General features: G+C 54.8%; 2 protein-coding genes across 2 annotated transcripts; one reads left to right on the forward strand and one right to left on the reverse strand.

Annotated features, from left to right (window-relative positions):
- The first annotated feature begins 150 nt into the window (after positions 1 to 150).
- Positions 151 to 2,814, forward strand: FTH1 (ferritin heavy chain 1). Its single transcript, XM_029957505.1, has 4 exons — positions 151 to 478; positions 1,830 to 1,976; positions 2,263 to 2,388; positions 2,486 to 2,814. Exons 1-4 carry the CDS (start codon positions 365 to 367, stop codon positions 2,648 to 2,650), a joined length of 552 nt encoding a protein of 183 aa, XP_029813365.1. The 5' UTR covers positions 151 to 364; the 3' UTR covers positions 2,651 to 2,814.
- A 99-nt stretch (positions 2,815 to 2,913) lies between these two features.
- On the reverse strand, positions 2,914 to 12,633 carry BEST1 (bestrophin 1). The gene is made up of 10 exons (XM_029957506.1): positions 12,482 to 12,633; positions 10,955 to 11,049; positions 10,227 to 10,460; positions 9,540 to 9,694; positions 9,093 to 9,170; positions 8,602 to 8,754; positions 7,176 to 7,256; positions 6,729 to 6,880; positions 4,287 to 4,928; positions 2,914 to 3,287 (listed from the first exon to the last, which is right to left on the reverse strand). Exons 1-10 carry the CDS (start codon positions 12,631 to 12,633, stop codon positions 3,269 to 3,271), a joined length of 1,761 nt encoding a protein of 586 aa, XP_029813366.1. The 3' UTR covers positions 2,914 to 3,268.
- Between the last annotated feature and the right edge of the window lie 512 nt (positions 12,634 to 13,145).

Raw genomic sequence — 13,145 nt, forward strand, 5'->3', positions numbered from 1 at the left:
CTCCCCCCTCCCCCCACGCGGGGCCGCCCTCCCCCGGCGCCACAGGGGCGGGGCCGCGCGCCCACCGGAAAAGGCGGGGCTTGGCACGGCGGGCTGGCGGCTTGATTGGCCGGAGTGGGCCTGACGCTCGATGCCACTATAAGTGCGGGGCCGCGGCCATCTGCGCCACAGTCTCTGCCGAGAGTCGCCGCGGTTTCCTGCTTCAACAGTGCTTGGACGGAACCCGGCGCTCGACCACCCCCATCGCCCCGGCCGGCCGCCCAGAGCCAGCCCTCCGCCGTTTCCTCACTGCACCCTCGGACCGCCCCAAGGCTCCCGCCGCCGCTCCAGCGCCTCCGCCCGCCGCCTCTTCTTAGCCGCCGCCATGACCACCGCGTCTCCCTCGCAGGTGCGCCAGAACTACCACCAGGACTCGGAGGCCGCCATCAACCGCCAGATCAACCTGGAGCTCTACGCCTCCTACGTCTACCTGTCCATGGTGAGCGCGGGCGCGGCGGCCGCGGGCGGCGGGGCGGGGGTGTGGCTAACGGGCGGGCCTCCCGCCTCCGGGCGCCCCGCAGGAAAATGGACGTTGCTCGAGGTCTCCCGGGACTTGCGCAGAAATTCTGGCGAGTTCGTCCTTTGCAGGTGTCCCGTGGGAGGGGCCCCTCTGCGCACCCCTGTATATTTAAAGAGAGCCTGGTTTTCTGATACCCTGGGGTTGGTCACGGTTGCTGCCAGTACCATCCTGCCCCTAGGAAGGTGGGTTCTGTGTGTGCATCCCTGCCTCTGCATCGATCACGTGATCCTGAGGCCATCCGTTGGCTTGGGTAACGGACGAAGTGGTCCAGCCCCCGACCCCTCCCTCCCTTCTCCCCCGCCTCCCGGGTACAGCGGAGCCTGCTGGGTAATGGTGTCGGATAGCAGCGGCCGGGCGGAGCGGGGGTGGTCTGGTGCTAAGTGGCTTATCTCTCGTGGGCTGACCACTGTCGAGCAGCCGTCGCCACCCCTCTGTGGTGCTTATCTCGGAGTCCCACTTGAATCGAAGCGCGGAAATCTCCCCTTCCGAGGGCACAGTTGTCCTCGTCATCCGTCCTTTTGCGAGGATACTTAATTCTTTATCTTTTCGGTGCCTGAGTTGTGGCCCTCTAGTTAAACCCTTGGTTTTTGGATAAAGTACACCAACAATTAACTGGGCAAAGAATTTTTTCATGCACTAATCCGTGGAATCCGTTTTCCCAAATCGTGGTTTTCAGGCGGTGCGGTGGGAGTTTTACTTAGAATTGGCTTATGAGTGCAAATTGCCCGAGAATAGACATGTTCCAGATGGATTTGAAAACAGGCCTGGATTTCCATGACCACCATTCCATTTAGGGACACCTGAATACAGCAAGCATCTAAAACTGAATCAGTTTTGTTTCTTTTGCTTTTTTGTTTTTGCTCTCTGCTGGCAATCTATTTGTATACATTAGCGTTGCCCACAGTTGTCACCTCGCCTGATGGGTTGATTTTAGAAATTTGCCAGGCTGGTGTAAGCTGGCAAGCTGTTTTAACGGGTTAATTGGGGAGTAGGGAGAGAAGGCGCTATTTGCCCGGGGTAAATACTCCCACACCCTCTCCAGTCAAATTGGACCCTGGGCTGAAGAACTTTGTACTAATACAGAGCCTTAAATTCCAGGCTGAGGGCAGCTCCCATGATATTCTGTGGTCAGTCCCGGAACACAACCTGCCTGGTGTCTGCTTCAGCACAGACCCCTTTCTTGCTGGGCTTTGAGAAAGCAAGACGAGGCTAGGCTAGCAGAGCGCCTTTCTTGGGACTCCTTAACATAGCATCCACGTTCCCCTTTCAGTCTTACTATTTTGACCGTGATGATGTGGCTTTGAAGAACTTTGCCAAATATTTTCGTCACCAATCTCATGAGGAGAGGGAACATGCTGAGAAGCTGATGGAGCTGCAGAACCAACGAGGTGGCCGGATCTTTCTCCAGGACATCAAGGTGAACGAAAGATCCTAGAGGGGCTGTGCTTCCCAAGCTAGCTAGCAGTCCCCGGGCGCCAGGCATCCCTCAGAAGCTAGCGGGTGCCCGATAAGAGTAGGATACATTGGGACTATGGGTGTTGAGACCTACCATCTACACTAAAGGAGGCAACGAGTAATGGGTAGGGATGTCCAGTTGGTAACTGTTGCAGGAGATGTCCCTTTGGAGATGCAGTTGGAGGTGCTCGCTGACTTGGGAACTGGTGGAGGCTGCAGGTGCACTGACCTGACCTCCTCTTGTTCAGAAACCGGACCGTGACGATTGGGAGAACGGGCTGAATGCGATGGAGTGTGCGTTACACTTGGAGAAGAGCGTGAATCAGTCGCTACTGGAACTGCACAAACTGGCCACTGACAAAAACGACCCCCACGTGAGTCCTAGCGATCGGGGCGCCAGTGGAGGGGATCCTTTGTCTCTCGGGCTGGGAAGGCTTACCAATAACGTTCTTCCCTGTTTCTGTTTTCTAGTTGTGTGACTTCATTGAGACGCACTACCTGAATGAGCAGGTGAAAGCCATCAAAGAACTGGGTGACTACGTAACCAACCTGCGCAAGATGGGGGCTCCCGAATCTGGCATGGCAGAGTACCTCTTTGACAAGCACACCTTGGGAAACAGTGATAACGAGAGCTAAGCCTTAGGCTGTCTTCCCACGGCCACACGGGTGACTTCCCTGGTCACCAAGGCAGTGCATGCATGTTTGGGGTTACCTTTCCCTTTTCTATAAGTTGTACCAAAAACATCTACTTAACTTCTTTCATTTGTACCATTCCTCCAAATAAAGCAATTTGGTACCCAGCCGTTGTCTTCTGAGTAGTCAAGATGGGCTAGAGGTGGATCTGGGTCCTCTTTGCAAAATCTACGCGCTGCCGTTCAACCACAGTAATCAAACCGAAATGCCTACGAGGATTTTTATTTATTAAACTCTTTAGTTTGGGGTACCGTGTTAAGGCTTGGGTGTGTGGAATTCAGACAGGACTTTAAGGACTCCTGATCCTGAATTCGATGCTTTGAATTCCATGTTTCCAGTGGTTCATTCTCTAGCTTTCACAATTTTCATGTACAAAAGGCGTTTAAAGGCTTACGTGGTCCTGAAACTACAGACTTTGGTATCCACTAAACTGCTTCACTCAGGCTGCGGTGCGAACATATTCTTCAGTGTGGACAGCCACATGGCTACGACTGGATCAGTGTCCCGCGGGTGTACACGCAGGTAGGACCGGGCTGGCTGAGGCGTCCCTCGGGAAACGTGCTAAGAATGTGCTTCATCCCTGGAGAGAATTTGAGAAAGTTTACAACATGAGTATGGAAAGATGCTCTTCACTTCAGGGCAAAGGCTGGGACACCTAAACTACAAAAATTAGCGTGTAGTGTCAGGAGACCGCAGAACCGTCTCTCCGTGCTAACCGCTGCATTAATGGCCTTTCCCGAACACCCCGGTGGTTTGTAAGTTTGTCTAGCCAGAAACCAAACAGGTGGTAGCCCTTTCAGCTTTTAAATCACAATGTATTCTGACCCAGAGGCAGCGGCTTGAGAATCTAGAAATAGGAAGTTACACTTCCCACATCATGATTGGGGGTGGGGTAGAGTGGGTCTAACTGGGTGAAATCCTGAATGTAGGGAAATGTCTGCTGGTGTTTTGATGGCTTCGGATAGACCCCAAAGAGGGCATGAGGAGCACATTTAAGTTCAGAAGTCCTGATGGGTTCCCCAAAGCAGTAAGATTCCCCGAGGGAGCTGGACGCCCTCACCTTGACCATCTACCAATTCCCAGGAGTGTAATACTTTCCAGAAGCACTGCAGGACCGCTGGAGGGTTGTGGAGGAGTGTTCCAATGCAGTCTCCCAGCTGAGGCTGGGTAGTGCATGGGGTGTTTGGGTTATAGCCCGCACCCCCTAGTCCCACCGCATGGTTTCGGACCTGCTCCTCCAACAGTGAGGTGGACCCAGGGGTCGCATCTGCCCACCTAAGCCTGGCCTGGTAGCCCCGAGGCATCGTCCGGTCAGGGCAGCCTCCTTCCTGCACCTGGGACCCAGGGAACTCCCCCAGGTGGTGTCAGGCTCTTGGGTGGAATGAGCAAAAGCCCTCAACCCAGGTGGCCAGGTGTGTGCCCCAAGGCAATGCAGCCTGTGAGTCCAAGTGCCCTGGCCTTGAGGGGACCAATGGAAAAGTGGGCGGGAGGCCGGCTCACAGCAAGGGACGCTGGTAGGGCTTCCGCCCATGTAGGGGTGGGGGGAGATAAAGTGACCCGGTAAAAGTAGAGAACAGACCTGCTTTCCAAGGCCCAGTAGGGATCTCCGTGACTTTTGAGTATAGTGTGTATGTTGCTCAATGGGTCCAAACGTGATTCTCTGAGATGATGTTCTGGGGCCTCAGACAGGTCAGTCAGGTTAAACTCAACAGTTTTCTTCTTCAGGTGACCCAATTGTGGGTTCTCTATGGAGGACCCAGCACTGTCTGAGAGCAATTCAAAACCGCCCTCTCTCTCAGGAGTCACAGGCTGTAGGCTTTGGTCTTTGGCAGCATCGTCTGTGCCGGAGACTCGGCGGAGGCTTGAGGGTGCTGACTTTCCAGGTGGGAAGACCATGGGGGTGTGGCTGAGGGGTGTCTGGGGGGCACTGTGGTAGCCTGACCGCCCGTACAGCGCGGCCGTCTTGAAAGCGTCCTCCTCCATCTTCCAGGACTTGCTGCCTTCCTGGTTGCTGGGGTGCTGTCTGGGACTCCCGAGTTTCTGGAGCTGGCCCTCTTGGAGAAGGCCTTCTTTCTGGAGTCGTAGTAGTTTGGTCTTTGAGTTTGTCCTTGGGGGATGGTGGCTGTGGGACTGTAGCCCTAGGAAGCGGCCAATGATGCCAGTTTGAGGGCCCTCCTCCTCTTCTGGATTTGCCTGAAACTCCATGTCTTCCTTATGCAGGCTGGAAAGGAGACGGGTTGAGTGGCTGACAAGTGACTTCGCCTTTACCCCCTCTCTTCCCTCCCTTTGCCCCAAAGCCAAGGACACACGGTGTTCCTCACTATGCTGGGCTCACCTCTCTCCCGGCCCACCCTGTTCTGCCCTGTTAATCCTTCTGGTCCCGTCTCCCCTCACTGTGTGTGCCTCTCTGCTGCCTGTGTGGACTAAACCCCCTAGCCTGGCACTTAAGGGCTTTCTCTTCATCTCCATCTTCTCCCTCGCATCCCTCCCTCCAGGCAAGCAGAATACTGCTCCCCCAGGTACGGTCAGTCGCATGAGGCCCAGGAGTGACTCTGGGTCGGCAGCAGATCCACAGGGAAATCTGGCTTCCTGGAAGCCTTTGCTTTCCAGGAGAAAACCCACCTCCCCCAGTCTGTGGCCTGCCTGCATCCACATTCTCCCCATGCTGGAGGCCACCTCCCGGACCGAAGGTGGTCTCTGGTTCTATGTTCTGTCTCTCCCGGGCACCCAGTACTTTGTACCTTTATCCAGAGTTTGGGCCTTGGGTTTGAGTTCCTTCATGTAATTGTGTGCTCCTTGCAGACAAGGTCTATGTATTATTAGGCTCAGTCCTCCACCCAACCTTCACTGCTAGAGTACAGACCGCATGGAATTCAAACCAACTTCCAGAAGTGTTTCTGACCTGAGCAAGCCTCCAACCTTCATGTGGTCCCTTTTTCAAACCTTCCCCACACCCACTAGAGACTCTAGCTAATTCTAATTATGGCCTAAGAGGGTATTTGGTTTTTAAAAGACAATAGTGCTGGGGCATCTGGGTGGCTCAGTCCGATAAGCACCTGACCTTGGCTCAGGTCATGATCTCACGGTTTGTGAGTTCGAGCCCGCCATCGGGCTCTGCACAGATGCAGCCTGCTTGGGATTCTGTCTCTGTCCCTGTCTTGCTTGTGCTCACTCTTTCAAAAATAAACTTAAAAAAAAACCCTCTTAAAAAAAAAAGAGACAACAGAGCTTAAAACTGTGGAAGAAAACCTTGATGGTATGGACCTTGATGTGCAGAGGACGCTCTAAAGTCCTCTCCGCTCTCATCCTGCAGGGAGAGGGCTATCTGGGGTGACCCTGCTGCAGCTCAGAAGGGATTTGAAGCAAATCAGGGAAACAGGAGCCGTGAGCAGGGAAGTGGCTCCTGTGGGTGACCTGAGGCCTGCCCGGAGGTTACCGGTGCTGACCCAGCCTCTTGCTGGGACATGCTTGTGTCCTTCCCCTTACTTCCTCTCCCTCCCACTTTCACTCCCCGTCCAAACACCCCGGTTTATCAGAAAATGTAGTTCCGGACCAGAGTTGGGAACCAGGCTCTGACATCCCAACTGTGTCACTGATCACTGACAGCCCTTGATTAAGTCCCTTCTTTTCTCAGGGCCTCAGTTTCCAACTCTGGACATGGAGGGCTTAGACTGGATGTACCTAAAATCCCTTATAACTTTAGGAAATACTCAGCAGTACCAGGTAAGGATGTGGAGGCAGAAGCAGACATCCCTGGTCCGCATGTACCACTTGCTAACTGTGTGACCTTGGGCTGGACAACCTACTTAACCTCTCTGAACTTGGACTTAATCCTCTGAAAACTGGAGGAACCAAACCAGGGTCATTGGGAGGAAAAAGAGAGTTTCTATAAAGAGCTTAGCAGAATTCTCAGTACTTAGCACGCATCCAATATGTATTAACTAGTGCTATTCTAAGTTTGGGGGCAGGTCCTTGCACTTGGACTTTTCTACCCACCAAAGCGGTCCCGGGCACTGCTCACCTGATGTTGAAGGTAGAGCCTAAAAAGGAGGGTCGATGATACTGGGCGGAAGCAGCTGTATAGGGGGGTTGTGGTTCTGGATCATTCCAGTACATATCTCGCTCCATTGGGGGCAGGTCCTGGTGCATGTCGTCCACAGCCAACAGGGACACCTGGTTGGCGGGCACAGAAGGAAAATCCAACAGCAAGGTCAGCCCAAGCAGGACCTTGAATTTGCTAGATGACTTGGAGAGGTCATTTCCCTCTCTCTGGGCCTCAGTTTCCCTACTTGGAAGGGACTGATGCCTATCTTCAGCCTCGAAAGTTGGGGTGAGAATCCTGTGAGTGAATGGTTGGCTGGGAGGTGGGCAGTTCTCCGTGAGGCCTTCCTGCAGACCTGTGCGGCCCCCTCCCTGGCTCCCATTCAGGGAAGGACCACGGGACAGGCTCCCCTTGTCCCCCAAATACCTGCAAGCTCCTGTCGACAATCCAGTTGGTCTCAAAGTCGTCATCATCCTCTCCAAATGGGTTGATGAGCTGCTCTGCCACCTTGGGGAAAGGTGAGGCTCTGGAAATCCTCAGGTAGGCTCCCTGCAGCCTGCTCCCTGCCCTTAAACTTCTGGCTCCTCCTCATTCCACGCCCCCCACGATGCCCCACCTCCCTCACCACCATCTCCACCACTGTCTCTCCTTCCCTTCAGGACACTGAGCCTGAGCCCCTCTTCTGAGCCAGTTGCTCCCTGAACACCCAGAGCTGTCCTTAAGTGTGTCACTCCAAGTCACCACCAGTCCCTCCCAAACCTGTATGCTCCCTGGAGTTTCATAATTCTGGCCATTCATTCATTGACTCATATCGGCCTTCAAACACTCATTTATTCATTATTTTCAGTGCAACAGAGGTGTATGTTGAGGCTGTGCTCAAATAGAGGGTGGCCCAGGTGAGCAGAGTCCTGCCACTAGCCTGTGAAGTCCCCTGACAAAGCCCCACAGGTGTGGTAAGCTGCGCTAAGGGTTCAAGGGACAGCCTGTAAGCCGTTGGGGAATTTCAAGCAGAAAAATGGTGTGATCTGGTTTGGTCTGTAGGAGGTGAAGATGACTGAGGTGCGGATAGGGAAGGAATAGCTGTGTGTGTGTGTGTGTGTGTGTGTGTGTGTGTGTGTGTGTGTGTGCGCGCGCATGTGCTTGTGCACATATACATGGACAGGAGGGAGGGAGGAGGCAACATGCCATCACCACCACTACCAAAAAATAAGAAAGGAAGAGATGGAGGGCGGGTGAGAAACGGGGGAGAGAGAGAGAGAGATGGAGAGGAAATGGTGCTGATCAGAACTCCTGTTAGGAATAGCTCCGGATGCAGTGGGAGGAAGACTTGGAAAAGCCACTTGGGGTGGGGATGAGACACGCCCCCCACACCCTGGATAGATTTCTTGAGTAAGGAGAGGTGGTGCTCAGCTGCCTTGAAAGGGTGGGGGCCAGCGAGGGTAGTTCACATCAGGGCTTTTGCTTTACTAAGCAGAGGGGACAAATTTGGGACCAGAGCCTGATCACTGGGGACAGTGAGGAGTTGCCTCACCAACAGGGCCGCTCCTGCCATCTTAGTCCAGGCATTTCCCTTGTTCTGGATGGATGTTGGGGGAAGGTTCTCTTGAGGGCACATCCAATGGTTTGACAACTGAGCTTTCCCTGCGTCTGTCCTCCTGGCTATGTTCTAGGCCTCCCGGGAAGCACTGGATCAGACACAGGCCTCTGGCAGATATGACACAGGGAAGGAGTAGACCAGAGGGTTGTGGGCGGGGCCCAGCAGCCCACTTCCCACACTGGAGACCCTCCTTTCCTGGCCGGCCACGGGCTTCCTAGCGGTGACCTCACCCAGTCCTGTTGCAGAGAATCTCACCTTCAGCCAGCCAGCGTAGAAGAAAAACTGCAGGAATGTGAAGACGGGCACAACCAGGTCCAGCTCGTGGCCAGGATAGGCCTTGGCTGGGTTCAGAAACTGCCGCCCAATCAGGCAAGCCAGGAAGAAGCTGTATACAGCCACGGTCACCACCTGGGAGGGAAAGGAGGTGGCAGCAGAAATGGGTGGGGGGAGGGGGCAAGAACCTGAAGTCAGGAAGCTCGCTAGGCTAGGAGGCCTTGCTCTGACTTGCACAGTCCAGTGACACTGGGTCTCCGTGATCTCTAACTGGGGATAATCACACTCCCTCCACTGGGCTGAACCAGGCAGGAGTCCGGACTCTTCAAACTTGGCCCTAAAGCGGACGTGCAAAGTCAAGATCTAACTCCCAGGGTGGGCCTCTTAGCCCCTAAGTGACCCCTTCCTGTCACAGGTTTTTGCCCGAGTCCTACCAGCACCCGCCTCCCGTGTCCCAGCGTCACTGTTCTCACCTGTGTGTACACCAGCGGGATACTGATCCAGTCATAGGCAAACAGGAGTCCACACTGAGTACGCAAGATGTTCATCTCCTGGGGAGCAGGAGGGAGGGTTGGGGTTCTGACCACCATGTGCTCTCCCAAGTTCAAGCCCCCAGCTCTTCCTATGGTCCAGCCCTGGCTGTGTGGTCATGGACAGCTCACTTAACCTTTCAGTGCCTCAGCCTCATCTATCAAAAAGGATCCAGGAGCTCAGGGACACACTCCAGAGAGGACCTGCGAGGGCAATTGGGAGCGGGGAGCCACCCACCCTGGCTCGGGGAATCCTGCGGGACAAAACCCTACAATCTCAAGGCATGTTCTAGGCAGCCCCTCAAGCCTCCTCTTTGTGGGAAAACCTTGTGCAACCTGGGGCACAACCATCCCCACTCTGCAACAGCCCCATCTGTGTCGTGAGCTCACGTTCAACAGGCTCTGGAGCAGGACAGGGTCCCGAATTCGACCACCGATCCACGCCTTCATTGACAGGTTGGCAAACCACACCCAGGGCACCCAGAATGTGTTGTGGGGCAAGCTCAGCTTTTCTAAGTGCTTGCGTTCCGCGGGGGTCATAAAGCCTGCGGGCGGAGTTAAGGAGGCAGCGGGTGGGGGAAACCTGCAGAAGGGATGGCTGGCAGGGCTGGCCAGGCCAGGTCTTGCGGAAACCTAGGATTCAGGCCAAGTTCATTAGGACCTCTGAGCTTTTTTGCCATTCTCTTTCAACAAATAATGACTGAGTGTCTACTATGTGCCGTTCTGGCCTGCGCATGTGAGAAGTGTCTTACACATGAGGACCAGGTCAGGCAAGGGCCAGGGAAGGTCAGAGACTGAAAACTCGCAGGATTGGATGGGGAAGGGCAGAGGAAGGCAGACTGGTACTTTTTTGCCGATTCCCGAAGCCCCCCCACTCTGGGCCATCAGTGCCCACTCTATCCTCTCGTCCAGAGGTCCTTAGTCATAATCTCAAATCCCTACCCTCCGCCCACCTTCACGCACCTGATTCCGCCCCGCCCAATTCGACTAGGGTCTCGACCCCTCCCCTCTCCTGGCCCCACCCAATCTTCAGCCCGCAAACCTGTGGCTCCACCCATCTGCTCCGGCCCCGCCCACCTGCTTTCACCAGGTGCTGGGAACTGGGAAAGCGCTTGTAGACCGCGGCGCTGACGCTGCGCAGGATGAGCACGCTGCCCAGGTTGGCGTAGCGGATGAGCGTGCGCCGCAGCAGGCGACCTTGCTCGTCCTTGCCCTCCACCAAGCCCGACACCAGGTTCATAAGGCGATCGGGCCACGGCAGGTTCTCGTACTGGTTCCACCAGCGGGTCACGACCAGCGTCACGTAGAAGCCTGGGCAGGAGAAGGGGGAGGGGGGCGAGCCGAGGGCCCAGGCTGCGGCCAGAGCCAAGCCATGGCGACGCCTCGGTTCCTCCATCTTTCCGATGGGAGCCGGCCCAGGCCCAACCCTCCTGGGAGGCACTCAGCAGGGGAAGACCATCACCCTATCACCGCATAAAGGCGCAAGAGCCCTGAGTGCTCTTTCCCAGAGGCCCCTCTCCCCCCACCTAACGAAAAATTCTGCCCGATCCCCCCGCTCCTGCGCAGAGGCTCCAGGGACCCTGTCAGGGCTGCTCTCTGAGGCTTGGGTCTTGGCTGCTGACAGCAGGACGTCCTTGCTAATGTCTAACTTCAGCCCGTCTGGGGGCAGTCTCCCCATTTCTCTGAACTGCGGAAAGGCACTGACATTCCGCTGGCTTTCCCCAGCCAGTTCCAGACAGTAGTCCACAACCGTCTGGGGCCTGGAGCAACCTCTGGGACCCCGACGTGCAGAAGGGGGAGCTCACCCAGCACGAAGGAAATGGGGATGAGCTGGATGTAGCTGTCGCAATACAGAGTCAGTTTCTCAAATATCACCTGCTGCTCCTCCGTGAGGGCCATCCTGGGGGGTGGGGGTATAGACACCGAGAAGACATGGCTGAGACAGGGACCGGGTCCAGCCAGGCCTAGGGTAGGAATGTGACTGCTTCTTTGCTCCCCCACCACTTCCCTGCCCCTTCCACTGGCCGGACTTGGGACCACTCCTCTGGCCTGAGCCAGGTCCCACTCCTTCTCTGGCAGCCCCAAGCCCCCAGGGGACCTCCGCTCCATGGCTGGAAAAGGCCCCTCAGGAAGTTTTCTTTGAGGCACAGGGAGGAAGGTCCGCCAAAGGAGGTAGTTTTAGGCACCACTGACCCTTTTAAAGGATCCAAAGCGGGTTCAAACAAAGAATGTTCGGTGTTTAAAAAAATGTCTGGTAGGGAGGGGTGAATAGTTGAAGCCCGGAGGGCTTTAGGGCAGTGAAACTACTCTGTATGATACTATCATGGTACATACCTGTCGTGCATTTGTCCAAACCCACAGAATGTATGACCGGAGGGTGGATCTTAGTGTAAACTATGGACTCTGGGTGATAATGGTGTGTCCACGTGGGGTCATCTATACCACACACGTGCTACTTTGCTGTGGGGTGTTGACAGTGAGGGAGGCTGTGTGTTTGACGGAGAATATGGAAACTATCTTCTGTTCAACTTTGCTATAAACTTAAAACTCTCAAAAATAAAGTCTATTTTTCTTTTTTTTAAACTTTTTTTTTTAACATTTATTCATTTTTTGAGAGACAGAGACAGCGTTAGCAGGGGAGGGTCAGAGAGAGAGGGAGACACAGAATCTGAAGCAGGCTCCAGGCTCTGAGCTAGCTGTTAGCACAGAGCCTGATGCGGGGGCTCGAACCCATAAACTGTGAGATCATGACCTGAGCTGAAGTCGGACGCTTAACCAACTGAGCCACCCAGGCACTCCGAGTCTAATTTTTCTTTAAAAAAGTATACTGGTGCCCTAGTAACAACCAAAGAAAATCATTGTGCTTTGTTATTGCTACTGTAATTAGGCATTCAAGAATGTACCCTATTTAATAGTCTTTCAATCCATTTCAGTCATAAGTGTTTTTTCCATTCAAAATGCTTTCACATATTCTGTGATTCTATCTGTCCTATATTTTACTGTTTAAATAAGCATTTTTAGTTTGTGGAGGGAGAAAAGTATAGTCTGGGATTGAGCTTATGTGGGACTCAGGAAATCAGGCTGACTGAGTGGGACCAGGTCAGGCCCGGGCTCTCGGGGGGCCTGTCCCTGAGTTGGAGGAAAGACACTCCTGGCCTGCCCTGAACTACCCTCCGGGTCTGCCTCCTTCTATCTCCTCCCCAGCCCCCAGGGCTTGGCCAGGAGCTCAGGTCAGCCTTACAGGACTCTGGTCCTATAAGAGAGGCCCCCTAGTTGTTCCAAGCCCCAGCTGCGCCACCCCTCCGGCCCCGCCCCAGCCTGTCCCCCTGCACCTGTAAATGAAACGGATGGTATAGTAGCTGAGCAGGAAAATGAAGAACTCGCCATAGAGCAGCTTGTAGATGCTGCCTCGCCAGCACAGCAGCAGGCGGGAGAAGGAGCCTAAGCGGGCATTGGCCACTTGGCTTGAGTAGGTGACGGTCATGGCTGAGCACAGGGCTGCAGTAGGTAGGCGTGGGTCCTAGTAGACAGACAGGGAGGGACACTGAAGGGAGCCTGGCAGGGAGCAGGGGCCTTGATCAGAGCTTGTGTAGGGCATCATAAGTGATCTTAGCCAGGACTCCTCCCTGCTCTGGGCCTCAGCTTTCCTGTCTGGACACTAAGAGGAGGATGAGGTGGCCTCAACGGCCCTTTTGGCTCTTACTGCCCGTGGGACATGGGAAGCCAGGCAAGTGTGCCCAGAGCTGCCCACACCCTTGGCAGAGAAGACGCAGATAGGTCTCTGCCCTTAAGTTGTATGACAGAGGCAATGACAACAGCAATAGCCAAATCCAGGCATTGGGCTTGGTCCCCTGAGCCCATCTAACTCATTAGCTCCCCAAGCATCCTCAGCCGCCTTGGAGCAAGACTGGTGAGGGGTCCCGTAGGTCTTGTCCTGTCCCCATTGCCCAGAGCAGAGCCTTGCTGGTAGAGATGCTCACTCAAAGAATGTTTACT

Source organism: Suricata suricatta, chromosome 11 (genome assembly GCF_006229205.1).
Source record: "Suricata suricatta isolate VVHF042 chromosome 11, meerkat_22Aug2017_6uvM2_HiC, whole genome shotgun sequence".
Classification (NCBI taxonomy): Eukaryota; Metazoa; Chordata; class Mammalia; order Carnivora; family Herpestidae; genus Suricata; species Suricata suricatta.

Excerpts from the sequence above, each read along its gene's own strand:
- BEST1 (XM_029957506.1), bottom strand. The coding sequence starts at position 12,633 with ATGACCGTCACCTACTCAAGCCAAGTGGCCAATGCCCGCTTAGGCTCC. Across the intron at positions 10,461-10,954 it reads CCCCATTTCCTTCGTGCTGG|GCTTCTACGTGACGCTGGTC; the intron begins GTGAGCTCCCCC and ends TCTCCTGCCCAG. Across the intron at positions 8,755-9,092 it reads TCCCGCTGGTGTACACACAG|GTGGTGACCGTGGCTGTATA; the intron begins GTGAGAACAGTG and ends TTTCCCTCCCAG.
- FTH1 (XM_029957505.1), top strand. The coding sequence starts at position 365 with ATGACCACCGCGTCTCCCTCGCAGGTGCGCCAGAACTACCACCAGGAC. Across the intron at positions 1,977-2,262 it reads TCTTTCTCCAGGACATCAAG|AAACCGGACCGTGACGATTG; the intron begins GTGAACGAAAGA and ends CCTCTTGTTCAG. Across the intron at positions 2,389-2,485 it reads CTGACAAAAACGACCCCCAC|TTGTGTGACTTCATTGAGAC; the intron begins GTGAGTCCTAGC and ends TCTGTTTTCTAG.